This window comes from Bactrocera neohumeralis, chromosome 5 (genome assembly GCF_024586455.1).
Source record: "Bactrocera neohumeralis isolate Rockhampton chromosome 5, APGP_CSIRO_Bneo_wtdbg2-racon-allhic-juicebox.fasta_v2, whole genome shotgun sequence".
Classification (NCBI taxonomy): domain Eukaryota; kingdom Metazoa; phylum Arthropoda; class Insecta; order Diptera; family Tephritidae; genus Bactrocera; species Bactrocera neohumeralis.
Window position 1 is genome coordinate 72,260,130 of NC_065922.1, and position 21,571 is coordinate 72,281,700.

General features: G+C 33.3%; 2 protein-coding genes and 1 long non-coding RNA gene across 3 annotated transcripts in view; 2 read left to right on the forward strand and 1 right to left on the reverse strand.

The window, feature by feature from the left end:
- The window catches only part of LOC126758198 (uncharacterized), a 165,368-nt gene that overhangs the window by 79,708 nt on the left and 64,089 nt on the right, over positions 1 to 21,571 (reverse strand). The gene's annotated exons all lie outside the window — the stretch shown is intronic.
- LOC126758223 (uncharacterized) overlaps positions 1 to 21,571 on the forward strand; it is a 196,122-nt gene that overhangs the window by 52,893 nt on the left and 121,658 nt on the right. The window lies entirely within an intron of this gene.
- LOC126758222 (protein toll-like) lies at positions 17,424 to 19,972 on the forward strand. Its single transcript, XM_050472346.1, has one exon. It carries the CDS (start codon positions 17,424 to 17,426, stop codon positions 18,516 to 18,518), a length of 1,095 nt encoding a protein of 364 aa, XP_050328303.1. The 3' UTR covers positions 18,519 to 19,972.

Genomic DNA, 21,571 nt, shown 5'->3' on the forward strand with positions numbered 1-21,571 from the left:
GCATGGAAATATTACGACACGTCGAGCAAATAATAGCAGTAGAAAAGTAGAAACACAGGAAAGGAAAGTGTAAAGGAAGTGAAAAATAAGCAAAAATATAAAATGTGAGCTAAAAACTTTAGTTTGCTTAAAATAAGTTAGATATAATGGAAATAGTGTTAAGCAGTGTTGCATTTGTGCAATGTTTGCTGAGAGAATGAAAGGAAGAAAGTGTGCAAAAAAGACGAAAAAAAAGTTAAAGGTGAATTGGATATCGAGTAAATATTATAATTTTACTAAAAGCCTTTGTATTAGAACCTTTGAATGTTGGTGGTTGTGCAAAAAGCTAGAAAATTGTCAAAAATCAAGCTAATGAAGAGAGTGAAAGAAGAGTAGGAGAGCTTATAGATAATAGTACTCGGATTAGTGGACTATTGTCCACCGTAACAACTTAAATAACTAGCCAGCTGAGAACTAAAAATGAAGAAGTTGGCATGGAGCACCAAAACTCCGACAGTCACAAAATTCTTTTCAGACCACTGACGAGAGTATAAGAAAAGTAAGAGAGGCTATAGATATTATGTACTCGGAATAGTTGACTATTCTCCACTGTAACAACTTAAATAACTAGCCAGCTAAGAACTAAGAATGAAGAAGACACCGTGGAGTACCAGAACTCCCACGGTCACAAAAGCAGAGAGTAAAAGAAAAGTAAGAGAGGCTATAGATAACAGGTACTCTGAATAGTTGACTATTCACCGTAGCAACTTAAGTAACTAGCCAGCTGAGAAATAAGAATGAAGAAGGCACCGTAGAGCACGAGAAGCCCGAAAGCCACAAAATCCCGAGCTTAGTTACTTTTTTTAAGATATTTTAAATGAAATATATTAACATTTTGGACTCCAATTCAAACGAAGGACATTAATGTCGTAAAATTAAGAAAACGCCGAGTTAAGGCAGACCTTATTGAAAACAGAGAGACACAAAATTGAAAAAGATACTTGCAGTCCACGACAGTCACAAGAATCTCGAAGAAGCGGTCTTAAGAAATACGAAGGACACCAGTTGACAGTCACAAGAATCTAAAAGAGTCGTTCTTTAGAAACCGATAACAATCATTAGACGTCCCCAAAATGAAGCTCAAAACCATAAACGCAAGAAGAAACCCCTTTTTTGATAAGATACTACGAAGAGTGTTCAAAGTAGATGTTTCAACTAATGCTTTAAGAGGATTAAGCTTAAGATTTGATTAACAATCCATTCAACTTTATTAATTCACTTAAATGCAAGCACAGAGTTGCATTATAGCACACTTTGGATGTCTTTAATATATTTCATAAACCACTTGAGAATTACAGACTGGTGCTGAACGTATGAAATAGCGTACAAAACATGCAAGTGTACACTTGAACTTGATAGTGTTAATAGCCGCTTTTTCAACTTGACAAGTGAATGACCAGACGCGTGCTTTGTGACCAGAGGCGTGCTTTGTTCGTACGAATACCCAAGTGCCGAGTGACTCATTGCGCGTCTGCGAAATTGGTGCGACGCGTAGAAGAGGAGCCGCCATAAAAAATAGCTAAACTTTTGTGCGAGCCAAGCATGCACTTAAGCCGCAAACCATACGCACTCGACGCGTACTGCACTCGTCTGTCGCTAAATGCTTTGTTGACCGCGTGCAAATGCTGATCATAACAACTTAGCGGTGATTAAGCGACAAACGATGTAAATGAGCGACACAAGCGACAACACTAATAATAGCAATAAATATGCGAGGACAGTGGGCGCTGGTGGACTGCGGACTCCGTGCAATTTGGCGCAAGGCAACCAGCTTAGTGGCAAGCAGCAGCTGACACCGACTGGCACGCCGCATAAAATTAAAAACACCAAGGCACTAAGAAAGCGGGAAACAAAAGCATAAACAGCAGTAGAAAAACCAACAAAATTGTAAGGAAAAAAATGCAAATTCATGTTGCAGCAACGCGGCGCTTGTGGCGAGAGTAAAAATCAAAGCAAGCGAAAAGATTGGCGTTGATTACTGCTGCGGCCACAGCGGCGGCTGCTGTTGGTGGAGTTGCCAACCCGGCGCGCTTGCTCTGCATAAATAGCGGATGCATGACTGCACAAAATAGCGCAACAACAACAGCAGCAACAAAAAGCATACAGCCTAGCGCTAACCGAAGGAGTAACAAAGAAATCCAATGCGCCCTGGCGGTGATGGCAGCAATTGACGACGACGCCTGTGTGGCACAATTGTGGGGCAATGTGTTGTGTACCCGGTGCGGCGCTGATGGCAGCGTCAACGATAACAGCTCGACTGTGTGCGCGTGGTTGCAATAACAATGCCAATGCAAAAGCCGGCATTTGAGACATGGAGCTCCACAGCAGCGGCAGCAGCAATGAAGTGTTGCCTGCGAGATAACGAACTCGTATGCCCCCAGTGCAGGCTGTCGAGCGAGCTGGCTGTTTGGCTGGCTGACTGGTTGACTGATGCGCGTGCAGTAGTCGAGCACATACTAAGTGTAGTGGCCTTAGTAAAGTGGGAGCTGTGCCGCAATCAGCGCGCAGTAGCAACGCCCAGCAGCAATCGCGTCAAGCGTGGAGTAACGTGCTTTGCATGGTAATGCCTGATTGAAAACCGAGAGTCGCACGCACACGTGGTCGACGGGATAAAACAGTACTTTCAACTGTCAAAGGTGAAACTACTATTAAAATTTAAGGAGCTTAATAATTTGGATCGTTCTCCTCTTATACCGAAACCTCGGACAAGCTTAATAGATAACGAAAAGGAAACGGAGAACAGTTTGAGGGATTGAGATGGAGTCCATACTCAACCTATAGTCTTTCGAGGGCAGCAGCAGCGAAATGCCAATCATATAGGGCGACTGAGTTCATAAATCCGTATGCCAATTCGATCCAACGAAACTGAAAACACTTCAAACCATCCGAAAGAAGAAACAGACGAACTTTTCCTTCGGTCTGACTCTATTTAGACGGGGCTTACGAACTTATATAACAAACTAAAAACGAAGGCATGGTAGTTCGGTTGTAGTCTCAAACTCGAAGTTATCCTATCGCAATATGAATGAGTTTTTGTATCGTTCCAGAAGACTTAAACAAAATATGGGACTTTCAAAATACTGTATACCAAATACTAACAAGAAGTCCGAGTTCCGGACTCTAGTAGCATGAAGTAAGAAGGTCAAACAGCTCACCGAACGCACAACCTCATTTTTTTCGGTTAATCGTCGGAAAAAGCATCCTAAATTTTGGCTCAGGGTTACGAGAACTGGTTCTATATTTTGGTTATGATAAATAGATCTAAATTTTTGCGTATTTTCTTGACCAAGTCACCGAGTCTTAGTTGCTAAATTCCACACCAACTTCTTTGGTGATAGTAAAAATAACCCACTGACTTATCGAGTCATCCTCGCGCGAACAGAAACCCGCTTTTCTAGTAGACGCGTAGCTTGACTATTACTGCTGCTGCGGTCGTCTTTGGTGTGCTATTAAGCTGTTTCGCATACACGAGAGTGCCTCGACTAATCCTTTTTGTTGCTTTTCTCTCCACTCAAATAAAGTCTGCAAGGAGTGTTTAGTGGTGTGGGTAGATTTGCGCGCGTGTGAGAGTGTACGAGGAATTTGCATCAGCTGAAGACTCCGCCACACACTCGCGACACATATCATGCGAAACGATATATTAAGCCATTTGCCATGCCAATCAACGTGCTGGATTTTATCAGCGGCGGTGTGAAGAACATGGGATGAAAGGGAAGCCGGAGAAGCTGCACACGTACTTGTACATACATACATATATGAGGACGAGATGGTAGAGCGATTAGTAGTAGCGATCAATTTATAGGTGAGCGCAAGTGTGTTGCTTAGCTGTTTTTGTTTTATGAGAGCTGTAGAGGCTACTATACAGAAGAAATTTTACTTACTCTTGTTTGATAAGGAAAATTGAAGGATTTGAAGTCGAATTTGAAGTCGTCACCGCGATGGGATCGGCTGAACTTCTAGAGAACTATTCCTTTTATAAAGGGTTGTAGCGGCTGATATAGCCGATGAGAAGACGTGGAAAAATCACCTCAATTATTTTTATGTGGTTTTAAAGTGAATCTCGATCATCGGATCTGTCTCGAGAACCAGTCAACTCATCAAAATCTAAATTTATTTCAATCCGGAACGTCTTTTGAACTTAGCGATTACTTATCGGTAGTGGTAGCCAATCTCGGTTTTGTTAATTTTGTGCTAAGAATCAGAATTTTGTCAATTAGAATCGGCCGAACTCATAGCAAGCTACTCCCTTCTTAAAAGCTTGTAATTGCTGTTATAACTAACGAAAAGATAAAGAACTATCTTATAGCTGCAAAACAACAAAGTCCGAGTGTTTTTATAACTGGACAAGGTGAATCTCGATCTCCACGAGGATCTCGCGGACTCGTCAAAGCCAAAATTCATTATGAATCGTAACATATTTTGAGGTTTTGATAACCTATCGGTAGGTGCTACCAATCTTGGATTGGTAAATTTTGTTTTACTGTCGAGAAACTAATTGCTTTTTATACGGTCTTGTGATTCTTAATCAGTTAGTCACCAGTGGGTCACCTGTATCCCCAGCTATTGCTCACTAATAAACACAACTGTCTTTCTACAGGATGGCTTTCTTATTACGTTTTCCAAACGACTGACCAGTTAAAACTAAGGGTCTATCTTCTAGCATCATACGCGCGATTAAATATTATTACATATTATATTATATAGGGCTTCTTGACGAACCTCACGCATTTTTTGAGAGTTTATGTTAAAGATTTTCGACTTTTATCGATAAAATATCGAATTTATTCTTCATTCACGAAATTTTTCGGGTTGTATTTAGTTTAGGTCAAGTTTGACGGCTCCCACAAGCAGTCCTTTGTTGAGCCATAAAAATAGAACTCCTGTAATTCGAACCTTTAATGTAAGTTTTTCGGGGAGAACTATCGACTTTTGTCGAAAAAATATCGAATTTGTTCTTCACTCTTAGATATTTTAAAAGTCTATGTTTAAAGCTATTGGTTTTTATCGACACAAAATTTTATTAATTTTTCATTGATGAAGTTTTTGGGACTTTATGTTTAGGAATTTCGATTTTTATCGACAAAATATCGAATTCATTATTCATTCACGAAATTTTTCGGGGTCAGGTTAGGTTAATTTATTTTAAGTTTGACGGTTACTAGTACGTGAAGTCCATTGCGAAGCCATAAAAATAGCGCTCCTGTAATTTGAACCTATAGTTATAAGTTTTTCGTGGAGAACTATCGATTTTTATCGAATCGAATAACCGCATTAATTTTCCATTGATGCATATTTTCTGAACTTATGTTTGGAACTATCGACTTTTATCGACAAAATTTTTAATTAATTCTTCATTTATGAATATTTTGGGAGTTTATATTAAGAAATATCGACTTTTATCGACAAAATAGCGATTTCATTCTCCGTTCATGCATACTTTGGGAGTTTATCTTTTATGATCGTGGTTTTGAGCGACTGAGTATCGAACTAATTCTTCACTCACGAATATTTTAGGGAGTTTATGTTTAGCATTATCGATTTTTATCGGTTAAATATCGAAATATCGATGTACACTGAGGAGTTCTATCTGCTTTTTACATAGCTTCTTCACTTACGAATTTTTTTGGGGAGTTTATGTTTAGCATTATCGATTTTTATCGGCAAATTATCGAAATATCGATGTACACTGAGGAGTTCTATCTGCTTTTTACATTGTTTAAGGTTCCGCATAATACCACCGACATTGACGACTCAAAAACTCAACCAACAACAGTGATATTTTATCCTTTCCACCCACTTCTCTCACGTACATCAGCGCTCACACTGATTAAAACTCGCTGATATTCGATTTGCGATTGTTTCCAACGAAAGTAATGGCTGCACATAAATTTCTCCCGCTTTTTAACCCACCCACCGGCATTCCTTGTACAACACGCTTGTAAGCATTTTGTCTCTTTTATATAAATAATATCATATTTTTAACACACAACGACTGGACTTGTAATATGTATATATTTCCTACATATTCTACACATTTACGCGAGTGGACGCAACGTGGAGCGTTGCCGGCGCGCGACGAACAACAGAAATGTGAGAAGTCAATAACAACCGACGTTGGTGCGCCAGGAGCGGAGTGGTAAACATAAAAATCTCTATAAAAATAAAATAAAAATAAAAAATCGGACGACCAAAATAAAATAGAAATAAACTTTTCTACGACAAAAATAAAATAAAATAAAAAGGCGAAATGTAAATTGCTAAAAATACTACGAAATGTCCATTTGCCTTAACTACGAATGGCGCGGTCGCACACATGCGCGCACACCAATAAAGACGGCAGATTGGCGTAAAGGTTGCCAGAGTTTTGCTAGCCAAATTTATGGCAACAAAAGGTGCAGGTGGGGTCGAGAGCCGGGTTATGCCGCCAATTGTTGGCTGCTGCCATGCATATATGTACATATGTATATATGTATATGTATGTGCGGTTGTTGTTATTGCTGTGGCGAAAAGTGATTTGTATGCTAACCGGAAATGTACTGAGCTGCTGCGCAGTTCTGCCCAAACACAAGTCGATGAGCCACCGAGAGCGGCAAGCAGCAGCGTTAAAGGCACACACAAAAGAAACAACAAAAAATTGATTGCTCATTCCAATGGCTGTGCCTTCGTAATCCTTGCTTTGCTGGCGTTTTGCAATGCGAAAAATTGTGGAAAATGAAAACTACAAATAAGTTATGCAAAATGGTAATATTTATATTTTAAAATAAGAAAAATTATAAATGGGCGCACACGAGGAAATTTATGGCTGTCGGGGAGTAAGCAGCGTCGTATTTTGGAGACAAGCAGCAATATGCTTACACATATTTACAGTTATATAAAATGTCTTTACATATTTCTGTCTGTTTGGCTGATGCAAGTTGCTGCCACTTGAATTTTGAGTGGTTATTCCTTGCGAGTATTTGGGGGTAAGCGGCAGCAGTGTTGCGTTGCTGTGGCACTTTGCTATGTGAAGTGATAATTTACTAGCGCTATGGATAACTCAGTGCATGAGTGGCTGCTCTACACGCATACAAACAACGTAAGATGGCAGGAAAGCAGCAAATATGTGTAAGGACCAACTGGCGTCAGTGAATTTAATAAAATATTTGACTTCATTAGTTGAAAGTAAATGAATGTCCCTTCTGACCCGAAGGGTTCTTCCAGAGATTTATGAAACTCAATCTGTGTCTTATTGAGAGTTCAGAGTTTATTCTGTATTACAAGCGAAAAATTATTGATACATACGCGAAGCATTTAGGTTTAGGAGATAGACCTGGCTTTAAAATTGGGCTATGCAATGAAAATTGATACACCAATGTTGTTTGCAAGGCCGATATTATGAAAATATAGTAATAAAAGCCCAGAAAGCGCCTTAGTCAACATAACAATTCAATTTTATAACCTCAATTTCGGCGCTACAATATAAAATCTAATTGAGTCAGCATGAAATTTTAAACTAAATTGAGCTTTTTTTAGCTTCTGATGAAAATTTTAGAAATTAGAAATTGTTTATGAAACTCTCGAGCCGTTTTAAGATTTTAATTTTCCTGATCATTTTTCATTCATGAAGTCAGTTAAGGTAACATTAGCCTCTAAATTGAAAGATTCCAAGTGTAAATCCAATGTCTTCTCTCCTTTCTCCGACGGATACTGCGTTGAATAGTTTCAGAGCTGGAGTGTTTTTATCCATTCGGACGACATGATCTAGCCGGCGTAGTCTCTGTCTCTTAATTTGCTGAACTATGCCATCCTTCGCAGAACCTTTTTTCGAAAACTCGTAACGTCAACTCATCAGATGTTGTCAACCATGCCTCTGCACCATATAGCAGGACGGCGATGATGAGTGATTTATAGAGTTTGGTTTTCGTTCGTCGAGAGAGGACTTTACTTCTCAATTGCCTACTCAGTTCGAAGTAGCACCTGTTGCCAAGAGTTATTCTATGTTGGATTTCGAGGCTGACGTTGTTGTTGGTGTTAATGCTGGTTCCAAGAAAGACGAAATTAGCTACGACTTCGAAGTTATGACTGTCAACAGTCACGTGGGCGACAAGTCGCGAGTGCGAGGCCTGTTTGTTTGATGACAGGAGATATTTCGTCTTGCTCTTGTTCAGCACCAGACCCATTTGCTTAGCTTTTTTGCCCAACATGGAGTTAGCAGAACTAATGGTGCGGTTGTGATGACCAATGACAATGATGTCATCGCCGCTCGACGCCAGCAGTTGTACACTCTGGTAGAAAATTGTACCTTCCCTATTCAGCTCTTCAGCTCGAATTATTTTTTCCAGGAACAGATTGAAGAAGTCGCACTATCTACGTCGCCCTGTCTAGTCCCCGATCATCTGGGTTGGTATCGAACGGTTCGGTGAGGTCCTGATCTTGTCGGAGCTTTTGGTATTGCTCAACGTCAGATTACACAGCCCTATTGGTTTGCGGGGATTATTAAAAAATTAAGACTGTTTTTTCCGTTTCAAAATCAGTTTATAGTGTTCCAATTTTAGGATGCGTTCACAACTTTGTCTCTATTATGTTCTCAGACTTATTTTGACTATGTGTGCTTTAGTCTTCTAGGATGCGAACACAGCCTTGTCTTATACTTTGTTCTCAACCTCATTTCGAGTAAAAATACTTTGCCGTTCTAAGTTAACGTTTCACAACAATTTCTAAAGATTTTATTTAGATTCCTGGCTATTTTTGGTGAATATTCTGTTCGGATTGTTATTTTAGATTCTGTCACTAATGGAAAGGGTATAGGGGCTCTAAACGTGTAAAATTATGATGGATTACTGGCAATATGCATAGATAATCCAGTTGTGTTGCAATAAATGGTGAGGAGACTCTTTCTATGGACGACTACCCAGAGAAGGCAGTATTGATCAAGTATAAAAGACAGACTTATCGGTTGGGTTGCAGTAAATGGTGGCGACATTCTTTGTGTGGAGGACTAACTTTAGACGGCAGTCTTGTATCATCTTCGAATTCGAAGTTCTTGACCTACTGAAAGCGAGTTAAAGTGAAACTTAACACCAGATTGTACATCGCTTGATATTCAGCGCTTTGTTCAGCAATCATTTACTTAAGCTAAATAAGCGCAGAGAGCAAAAATACTTGAAGAGTCTGGGATAAATTTGTCCACTTGAGGTTTTGGAACCAAACAAAGGTGTTACTAGTTCTTATGAATACATAATCGATCATCTTTTCAGAATCCCCGGATGGGCTGCTGTAGATCGGTTGTTAGTTAGAGAATTGCTGAGAATAACTATTATTTTGGACATAACCGGTCAATTTAAAAGTCCCCGCCCTACCATAATAAGACGTATCTTTTTCGGCCAATTTTTTTTTTTTTTTTGAACATAGTTCCCAGTTCAAGTGTGATACACTGATTATAGTTTCCAACAACTTTTTACCACCTTTTCACATTATCTGCCATTATTTAGGGTTTATTTGGCAGAATACTGCGCAGGGTTGCTCATATGTATACAGCTGATTAATGCGCACAATTGTAGCAATACTTTTCGAGTGCTGTTTGTATGCTTGTTGTTGTTGGGTTTTTGAAATTTTGTGTTCGAGAAGTTCGAGTGAGGCTTAATTGCACTAGAATTTCCATTGGTCACAGCATGTAAATAAGAATCTGCAAATGCGCACACATACCTACATACATATATTCATGTATAGAAATATGCACATGTAGAGGTAGACACACAGGCACACACATACTTATACACATTTAAAATTCAATTAACAATTTTAAATGAGCATACAAGTGGTCGTCGTCCTTTCTTTCATATAAACACACACATATGTACACCCATACATGTACATACAAACAAAGCCAGCTGCAATCAAATACACTCGAACTACGCTACAAAGCCGCTTTTGGCTTTGCAGTGCGAATTTGGTTGTGGAAATTTATTTCATTTACATTTTTGGTCGACTTGATTGAGTTGAGTGGGCAGCGCCGGCCAGGAGTGTGTGGCGTGGCCAAGTGCAGAGCGTGCAGCGTGTTGTTAATGTTGCCTGTGCGCCAAAGGATATGTGACGTGTGCAGGCAGCAAAGCGCAGTTAGTTGGGCAAATGACAGGAAGTGGTGCTTTGAAATTGTATTTGCATAAAAGCGAAAATACACATGCACTTTGTTTCAGCATGCGGTTGCAGAGGTTTTGTGGAGGGCGCCGACTATGAACGGCCACTGAAGTTATGTGTTTAAAGAGCGGAAATTTATAGTTATGCTATTTTGTAAAACCAAATGCGCATACATATGCATATATTATTACATTTGATTTTTTTTTTTGATTTTTTTGGCATAAATGTATACTAATTTTTAGTAATAATTATTTTTTGGATAATATTTTCTTAATTTATTATTTTAAAAATGATTTAGAAAAGTAAAAACGAATATTAATTAGAAAGTACGAGGTAAATAGCTTTTATTTGATACCCATATTGTAAGTCTGTCAGTTTTTTATAGCAGTGTTGCCACTAAAAAATTATTACTTTTTACTTTAAATTGATTCATTTTAATTTTTCGCCTGCATATAATGTATATTGCTGTCCAAAAAAATTTTGAATTCTTTCGATTTGGTTTGCATAACTGTATTATAAATTTTAGAAATAATTAAAATGTTTTAAGATTATTTTGTTTTTCAAAAATTTATTAAAAATTACACCTAAATAATAGCTTTTATATGTAGCAGTGTTGCCACTAAAAATATTGTTATTAGTTTAAATTGATTAAATTTAATTTTCTATACTTAATATAAGTTTGATTTTTTGAAAAATATATTTTTTATTAACTAAAAAAAAGCTTAAAGAAACTAAAAAAGACTTTAAAAAAATATTTTTTCGTAGTTTATTAGTTTACAAATGCTTGATATGTAACATTAAAGTTTTTTTTTTTCTGAAATTAACTTGAAAATACTCCTAAATAAAAGCTTTTATATGACACCCAAAATTTGAAATTTTTTTATAGCAGAGTTGCCACTAAAAAAATTGTGTTAGTTTAAATTGATCTAATTTTATTTTCTATCCTTTATATAAATTTGATTTCCAGGAAAAAATATATTTTATAAACTTAAAAAAACTATAAAAAATTAAAAAAAAACTAAAAAAATATATATTTTCTTAATTTATTAGTTTATGCTTGATACATTGCTAAGGCAAAACAGCATCAATTTCTATATACTCATAAATAGGTTTCATTTAATACCCATATTGCAAATTTGTTATTTTTTCTCTAGCAGAGTTGCCATTAAGCAATTATTATTTTTAAATAAAATATATTTTTTTACATTCTAAAAACAATAAAAAATATTCGCCGGCTGCAGATATAGTATATTAAGAAAATATAATATAAATTAGAAAATAATGAATAATAAGAGAATTAAAAAAAAAATAATTAAATTTAAAAAAGTAATAAATGTGCTAAAAAAATAATAACAAGAACTCAATATTCGCATTAATAATAAAAATTACACATAAAATTTATTTATGTATATTTGAATATGATTTCCACTTTTTTCAACAGTTGGCAACTCTGGCGTAACATTTTTCACGTTATAAAGGATGTATTTTTTTATAAAATGCTAAAAAAGCGGAAATATGTTTTCAAATGTGATGCGTTTTTGTGTTTTTTTTAATGATTAGGTTCGATGCTCTATCCAATAGATGGCAGCTCTTTTAAATAACATTTTTTTTATTGATTAAAAATTTAAATGTGACTTTGAAACGAAAATAACAATATTTATATGCTGTTAAATATCTTTTTATGAAATATAAAATTGTTAAATATCTGGTAACCTTTTGAAAATAATATTAAATTTTTTTTTAGTTTTATCAAAAATATAACAAATAAATTTTTTTCTGAAATAAAAGAATTTTTAATTTTTAGAAAAAATATTTTTTTATAAAAAAAAATATAATAAAAAAAAATTGAAAACAAAAAAATTTCAAATAATAAATTTTTTTTCAACATCATTGTCTATTAAATACACAGATATTCTGCTTGAACATTTAAAAAAAACAGCAAAATAAGTTTGTAAAAAAAAATTTTGTTTACAATTTTTTTTTTAAATATTAAGAAAAAATTTAACAAAACATTAATTTTAATTGTTCTGTTCATTTTAACAGAATATTTTCACAAAAAAAAAATATATATAAAAAACAAAACCCTACAAATATATATAAAAAACAACCCTATTAAATTAAAAATTTAATTCCTGCCGACTTCTAATCACTCTTTTCGTAACATCACAATTTCACAAAAGAAATTATTTTACAATTTTTGCTTTGACGGCAACCCTATCAATTGAAATATTTTCCTTTATTCTATTATTAAGCATTTATTTGTGTATAAGCATATAAATGTGTAGCATCATTCAATTAAATTATCTTCCATTACACAGCCAACAAATGCTAGGCGCAAATAAGTCAAAGCTCAAATCAATTTTGATTGACATTTGATTGAAATCCAAAAAATTCAAAAAATACTACAAACATTGTTGTGATAAATAACAAAAACCACAATTCTAAACTGAAGTGAAATGAAAATACGATTTTGAATTATGTGGCATTTAAGGCTACACTTCAAAATAGACGATTATTGGAAATATGAAAAGTGACTCAAAAATAAATAAATGAAAATTGAAAATTATAAAATGAAGAATAAAAAAAAGCATTTAACAGAAATATTGCTTTAATTTTATTTGTTGATTTTATTATCTGTTTCTTTAATTTTTTAAAAACTTTCCTTGATACTTTACTTCTACTAAAAAATTCCACCATTCTTCCACCGAATGACCCTTTGTATGATTGTATATGCGCTGCGCCGTCTTTATACTTCTTGGCTCGCTTTACATTAACACTTTTGTGTGGAAAATTGCAATTTTCTTAAGAGCCTCCTCTTCATACTTGAGTGGCGCACTACTCGTTTTGCTCACCACACTCGCATAACCTAACCTATAAAGCACTTCCTCTTGAAATTTATGGATTTCTGCAATGACTTGTAGTTTTGTTTGTTTTGTGTGTGTGTGGGGGTGTGTGCTTGGTTTAAAATTGAGATTTGAGTGCTTCGATAGACTGCCACTTCATATAAGAGATAAATGCGTTTTTTATTATTAAATGCATTGTTAAGTGTGGTGAATTGTTGTTATTGTTTGGAGCGACTTGATTAATGTAATGAATTGCAGAAGGAAATAAAATTTCAAAATTTTGAAAAATATAAATTAGATAAAAAAAGTTGATTTATGTCACAAATATTTTAAAATGTCATATTATACATTTTTATTTTTCGTTACATAATTAAAAAATCTGTTTCTCATATAAATTATTAATAATTTAAAAATTTTTACTTATAAAAATTAAAATATTTTCTCATAAAAATTAAAAGTTGTTTCTCATGAAAATTATTAAATTAATTAAGTTTTATTTTCACATAAAAATTATTAAATGAAATAAAATTATTTTAAAATTAAAAAAAAGTTACAGTAGATAAAAAATTACACTTTTTTATGAGGAAATATTTTAAATTCATCTAAAAGGTATTTTTGAAAAATTTTGTTTTATATAAAAAAATTCATTTTTCTGAACAATTTAAATTCTTTTAATTTCTTTGGTTGTTAATAGTTCTTAAAAAATTCAAAAATCATAAAAAAGTTTAGTGAAAATAAAAACGTTTTTTATGAGAAAAAATTTTAAATTCATGTAAAAAGCATTTTTTATTTAAAAAAATTCAAAAGGCCTAATTTTTCTAAGTACAATTAAAAAAAAAATCATATAGTTTAATTGTAATTATTTTTTCTTAAAAAAATATTATTCCTAGAAAGATTTATGTTCTTCGAAATTCTTTAATCATTATTAATTTTTTCTTTACACAATTTTTTTAAATTTTCTATAAAAAATATATACATATATGAAAGCTAAAAATTAAAAAATAAAAAAATAAAGATATTAAAAGTAAGTATAAAAAATAAGAATAAAATAATAAAAAAAGTAAAAAAAAATGTCTAAGCATTGAAATATTTAAGGCTTTAAAAATTTAATGTTTTAAATTATTAATTTAGAAATTTTAAGATTTTTAAGTTTAAGTTTTAGAAAGATTAATTTTTGAAATTTTAGGATTTTTCAAATTATTAATTTTGAAACTTTAAATTTTTTAAATTTAAAATTTTCAAAATCTTAAATACTTCTATGATTAAATTTTTTTATTTTTTTTATTTTTAATTTTAAAACTACTAATTTTGAAATTTTAAGATTTTTTAATTTACTAATTTTGAAAATTTAAAATTTTTAAAATCCTAAATACTTTTATGATTAATTTTTTTTTTATTTCTAATGCATTTATTTATTTATTTATTTTTTGATATTTTTTTATTATTATTATTTTATTTATTTTTTATTTTTATTTCAACAATATAGTATATATAAAATTATTTTGATAACTTGCTATTTTTTTCAAATAATAAAAGTATGAAACATTTTATGTTTTTAATTAAAAAAAAATATGTTGTTTACAAATTTAAAATTTTCCAACAACAACAACAAAAAATATTAGAGCTTAAAGCTGTTTAGTTTTTTGCACACAAAACTTTGCGACTCTTCTTCCACTTCACTCAAAAAAAATTATCAGCTCCCAACGCTTGATTTATTATTTTTTAATGATTTTTTTCTCGTTCTTTTGCATATTACTTCCCTGCATTTTTCAGACAACTAACAATGCCACATTGTGTTGCAGTGAAAAAACTACGCGCGCATTGTAAGCCACTGCTTTATAGGAGGGAGGGAGTATTGATGGCTTCAGGGAGTTGCAGGGAAAATGTGGTCATTATAGTTCCCTGGACGTTTTTATTGTGCGTGAAATGGGTTTGGTTTGCTTGTTTTGTTATGTTTTTGTTTTGTGCTTTGTTTGCTTTCGATACTTTTCTTTTCGCCAGCCGAATTGTATAGACAACGCTGTGATTTATGAATGTTTGTGTGTGTATATGTGTGAATAATGACTGAATATCGCATGTAAGTGTCACAAAAAAATTAACAAAAAATATTTGTAGTTCAATGCAAAAATAACTAAAATATTAAAGATTTCAATCACAGCCGTTGTTTGCTATGGTTTGAGTGCAACGAAGCGAAGCGGTAGATAAAATGGTTAAGTGCTCAAAAGCTTAATTTATTTTAATCATTTTTTTTAATAAAATTCAATTTTAAAAATTCACAATTATTTAGTTTTCAAACATTTTTTAATGCGAAAAATTGTTTTAAATGTAAAAAAATATTTATTTTAAAAATTATTAGCTTTTAATTCTAAAAACAATTTTAAAATTATTTTTTTAAAACTTTTTTAAAATAAAATTGGAACGCTTTAATTTTTTAAAAATTATTATTTTTCAATTCTAAATACACTTTTAAATTTAGTTTTTTTTTTAACTTTTTTAAAATAAGATTGGAATGCTTGAAACTTAGATATTATATCTTTTTAGATTTCTCACTGAAAAAATTATTTTATATTTTTTTCTTTGTATCATTTTCAAAATCAAAATGCTTGAAACATAGGTATTATATCTCTTTAAATTTCTCATTGAAAAAAGTCCGACAATATTGGGCTTATATAAAATTTTAAAATATTTAATTTTTTAAGATATTTAAAACTTTTTTTAAATTAAATTAAAAAGTTTGGAATTAGGTATTTTTTTCAATTGTTGTTTGTTGATGTTTAATAATGTTTTGAAGTATTTATTTTCGAAATAATTTCAAAATATAAAAAATGTTCAGACTCATAACATTTTTAAATATGTAGTTTTTTCGAAAAATTTTCAAAATATATTTTTTAAGATGTCTAAAACTTTTTTAAAAATTTCAAAATATTTTATAATACTTCAAAAATGTGTTTTTATACTTATAGCATATACATATGTATTTAAGTTCTTTTCGAAATTTTTTTTTTATTTTTTAAATTTTTTTAATCTTGAAATTTTTGAGTCGTCGACATATATTTATTTTTCAAACTAAGAATTTTTTTTTAAATATCTACATTTTTTAATTTCATCACTTTAAAATTTAATTTATCTTTAAAAAATTCCTTTTTTGAGTAAAAAAAATTGTAAAACTTAATTTTGAAATTTCATCTAAATTGAACTTTTTATACGATTCCATTTTCTATATAAAATTACATTTTTAATAAGATTGGATATTTTTGCACTTCATTCACCTTGAACTGCCACATAATGTATCCTTAAACAACTAGCTTCACATAAGTCCACATACATTTGCATGTTGCTATGCGACAACCTCTAAATAATCGCAAAAGGTATGCAAGGAGGGATGATAGTGAGAGCTCATTTGTTAAGAAACAAAAAATCACGAGAGCCATTGGCCTTGTATCTGATGCACCTACATGCACACTTAGTAAAACAAAAAACAAATGGTTCGGCGAGTAAATGTGCGCTTGGCTCATGGCACTTTCAAACTTGAAAAACATCCACTGTAATTACCAGCATGTATTTAGTCGCAAATACAGTGTTGCCAATTTTCGTTATATGAAAATTGAGTGTAGAGACTTTGGAAGTCATTCAAAAGGTGACATTTGTGAGAGTCGATCCGAGTAAAAGGAAATATAACTGAAGAAATATCATAACTGTTGTTGTAAAAGTAAGAGAAAACTCGAGCACTCCGAGATCGTATATATCATAGACGCCTAGCGAGGCTTATTAGTGTTAAAAACTTTTCTTGACAAGCTATTTTTCTCCAGAGAAGTACAAACAGCGCGCGCGAGTTCCATTGATATTGAAGAACGTGGCTACGTTGCGAATAGCAACTAGTATTAAATATCCTCACATTTACTTCTTGTAGGGCGGTAAAAGTGCGGACAATACCAATGCGCTAAATTTTAATTGCTTATGCAGCATTCAAAATAGAATTCGCACTGAAATTAGGTAAGACATGGCCTAGGGAAATATTGCGCTTTGCTAAGCCACGTAAGCGTAGGAATATATTGCTAAAATTCTAAAGATAAGCTTAGTGACGCGTCGCGTTCGAGTGAACGCCGAAAGCGCAATGTTAACTGCTTGGCGCCAAACTAAAATTAGCAGTGCCCCTGATACATATCAGCGAGCGTGCGTTACATGATAGCGCTGACAACTAGCAATTACAAAGAACTGTATTAATTAAATTTGCATGCGCTGCAAAGACAAGCGCGCACACCTACAAAAGCACGCTCAAGCGCGCATAAATCAATTGAGCGCATTTATTATTTAATAAATAACAATTAAATGTGCAAATATTGTAATATGTATACGTCAATTACATTTTAAATTCAGTCAGTCTTTCGTTTGCAATCGCCCGCTTTGGATATTTGTTAGCGCGCCATGATCATTTCACACTTAACACGCGTTGGCATAGTCGCGCTCGTCGCTTTAGTATTGCACCAGTATTACTGTCACTGTCAGACGCACCTAGAGGAGCAGAGTTTTAGCAGAGCTGACTGCAATTTGATCGCAGCGCAGAACGCATGCAATTGCACATATGACGCGAAGTACGAATCAGCGAAAATTTTTTGCCGCAGCGCGGATGAGCGCACTGAAATATGGATATCTATTTATGAAAGGAGCTCTGTGGACATAACTTGCAGACACGCAGGCGATTCCTACGCCGTCATTACTGAGGAATTATTAGCGCGTTTGCCGCGCCTAGGCAGCATAAGCAAAGCCGATTTCTTGGCCATACATGAGTGCGTGCCATTCACGCCGCTGTTAGCGCGTTTGGGGTTAACGCAAAATGAAGTACTACATATTGATGGTCTGGGCAAATTAACGCAATTAACGGCGCAGAGTTTTGGTCACAACAGGAGCTGCTTGCAGAGCGTTGTCGATTTGGAGCTATCAGCGCAACCTGCCGGAGCACAAGCAGGGCAGCGCCTAAATGCTGACATATTCACTGATTTTTCAAATGTGCGCACAGTAAAAATCGACTTAAACATCACACAACTGGACGAGCGCATATTTTTACCGCTTGTCGCTACGCTCAATGATTTTACGTTCCTTGCCAAATTGCGCGAATTTCCCAGCGCCGCTATGTCACCGCTCCACCAGCTCCGTGCGCTGATGTTGATGCGTCATCAATTTGGTGATCGTTTACGTAAAGACGATTTCGCGCCGTTCAGATTATTGGAATATCTTACGTTGCTCAACTGTAACATAACCAAGCTGCCAGCGCGCATCTTTGCATCACTGCCAGCGCTTAGACATCTCACTTTGAACAAAAATGAGCTGCGCGCATTGCCGCCATCACTATTTGTGGCGCAAACGCAACTACAAAGCCTAGATTTGGGCGATAATCAATTAGCGTCACTGTCGCGCACACTGTTTCACCCTGCCACAAAACTAACGAGCTTAACTTTAAGCCGCAATCGCTTTGTTAAGTTAAGCGCGGAAATGTTGCCGCCACTAAGCGCGCTCACATGACTAAGTCTGGACAAAAACATGCTACAAACTATTGCAGCTGATAGTTTTGCGGACGCGAAGCACTTGCAGTTTCTGGAACTCGACAACAATCGGTTGAATTGGTCTAGTGCTGAGTCGTGTGCCGTGCTCGCTGGCATGTCCAGCTTATCTACACTTATCTTACAAAATAACACGCTGCAGCATATATGCGAACCGCTGCTTGCGCCCAATAATACGACCAGCAATCTGGATGCGCTCGATTTACGACACAATAAGTTCACACATTTGAGCGCGCCGCTGCTGCGCAAACTAAATAGCAGCAAGTTGCCGAAACAATTGTTCCTGTCGCATAATCCCTGGACGTGCGACTGTGGCGCGCAAACATTGCTCAATTTCGTCAAGTCAAATCGTGCGCGTTTGCCTGATGTATCGCACGTGCGCTGCGACGATGCAGAGCTGGCGCCGCTGATTGAACTATCCTACAATGATTTTTGTCTGCCTGACTTGGGCGTAAATGCAAAATACGTGTTGGGCTTGATTAGCCTATCGGCGCTCAGCCTAATGCTTATCATTACGGCGCTCTGCTATTATAAATACAAGCTGCAGCTACAAGTCTGGCTCTATGCGCATCAGCTGTGCCTGTGCTGTATCAGCGAAGCGGAGTTGGATCGTGAGCGCAAGTATGATGCGTTCATTTCATACGCTCATCAGGATGAGCATTTTGTTGAACATGAATTGGTGCCGGGCCTGGAGCAGGGTACACCCGCCTTTAAGGTGTGCATACATGCGCGCGATTGGTTGGCTGGCGCGTTCATAACCGAGCAAATTATCGACTCCGTGGAGCAGTCGCGGCGCACAATCATCGTTTTGTCGGAGAGTTTCATAGCATCGCATTGGGCGCGCATGGAATTTCGTATGGCGCATCAAAGCGCGCTCAATGAGGGACGTTCGCGCATTATTCTAGTGATCTATGGTGATTTAGTGAATATAGAGTTATTGGATCAGGAGTTACGTACGTATTTAAAGATGAATACCTACTTGAAATGGGGTGAGCCATGGTTTTGGGAAAAGTTACGCTATGCCATGCCGCATCCGACGCGCTTTTGGGCGCGTGCAGCGCGTGTAGCAGAACCTGACGAGATTCCTCTACAAGATTTTACGCCAAGCGCGTAAACAATGTGCACTCTCTGTTGTGTACTAATATTGCTAAGATTTGTGTTGAGTGCTGATATTTATTCCCAATCGAAGTGTGTTATATTATGATGAGTGTTTTGAAGTGTGATGGCAAGATAGATTATTTAAATATAGAAAAATATATATCAGCTTGTATAACATTTATATAGCGGGGAAATTTTTGTTGTAGTGCTGCCACATAGTTTTTTCTCACAAAAATGTATATTTATCAAAGTAACTTTTGTTAGTACTGTTATGTAATATTTTAACGAACATATTAAACGGCCTTATATTTTTATTTATTTTTGATGATTTTTGTTTTCGTAAAATATTTTTCACATTTCCCTCAGAATTACCGTTTAGTTTGAAAATTTAGTACAAAAGGCGTATTTTCTATCGTGCATTGAGTAATTTTTTATAAAAAAAAGTTCGACAGTTATATTTTGTGCATAAAATTTGAAGAAGTAATAAAATTTAGAGATGCCACCTTATTTAAAAAAAAAATTATCAAAAAAAATCTAAGCTGCAAATCTTAAAATTATTTTTTTTACTGCATTATCGCCAGTGGCTTAAAAACAGTGTTGCCACATTTTCCAACCTACAAAAAAATTAATTAAATATATTGCTTATTTATAAGAAATATATTTTGATATTTTACCAGCACTTCTTGTGCTAAAAAAATTTCCTATATTTTTTTACTTTAACGGTTAGGTGGCAACGCTATTTCGTAGTTTTCGTATATTAGTTAAACAGAAATCCATTGCTTGTTGCTTTATCAGTATTATATTTAAAATTTAAAGGGAAGGGGTGAAAGCCCACAGTGTTGCCATATTGTTTCTTAAAGAACAAAAATGGATTTTCTTGGTTATATAAAACTAAATAATTTTCATATTTGATGCTTTTACAATTTAGTTTTGTAAAAATGTTGATGCATTTGCATATATTAAAACAAAATTACAAAAGAAAAACGAAAACATAATAAAAAAAATTTTAAATAAAAAAATTAAAAAAAAAATTAGAATAAATTAAAAAAAAAAATAATAAATAAAAAATAAAATAAAAAAAAAAAATTTAAACTAATGAAAAAGTAAAAAATAAAAATTAAAAAAAATAAAAATTTGAATAAAAAAATAAATAAATAAAAAAATTAAAAAAAATAAACCAATGAAAAAAATTAAAAAACAAAAATTTTTAATTTGTACAAAAAAAATTTAAAATACAAAAAATTATATATAAATTGGAAAAAAATTTTTCATTTATATAATTTGTTAAAAATTTTTCATTATCAAATTTTCATTTTTGTTGGGATTTTTATAATTATTTTATATTTGAAAATTTTTCAATAATGAAAAATCTTAAAAAAATAATATTTTACCAACATTTTCCCTCCTAAAAATACATTTTTTGTTAGAAAAGTTAACGTTGAACAATTCAAAAATTTTCTTTAACTAAAATAAAATTTTTTCTAAAATGTATTTAAACATTGGAAAAATTACTTGGTACTACCAGAATTCTTAATATTTCTCATTAATTATAAATCTGACAAGATTAAAATTTTTCGAAAAGTTTTTGTTTAAAAAATAAAAAATAAAAAATATGACATATTTGAAGGGTTTACGTTTTTTTAAACAAAGTAGTAAGTAAGTAAGTAGTATTCAAAATTTTAATTAAATTTTTTTTATTTTAATATTTTTTTTCAAAATTTTAAATAATTTTTTTTTTACTATTAATAACTATTTAATAAAATATAACAAATTTGAAGGGTTTCATTTTTTTTTTAATAAAGTATTAAGTTTGCATATCAAACATTTTTAATAAAAAAATAGTAATTACATTTTTTTATTTTAGTTTTTTTTTTGCAAAATTTTACATTAATTTAATTATATTTAATTTTAATATTT

Coding starts and splice junctions, on each gene's coding strand:
- LOC126758222 (XM_050472346.1), top strand. CDS start 17,424: ATGATCATTTCACACTTAACACGCGTTGGCATAGTCGCGCTCGTCGCT.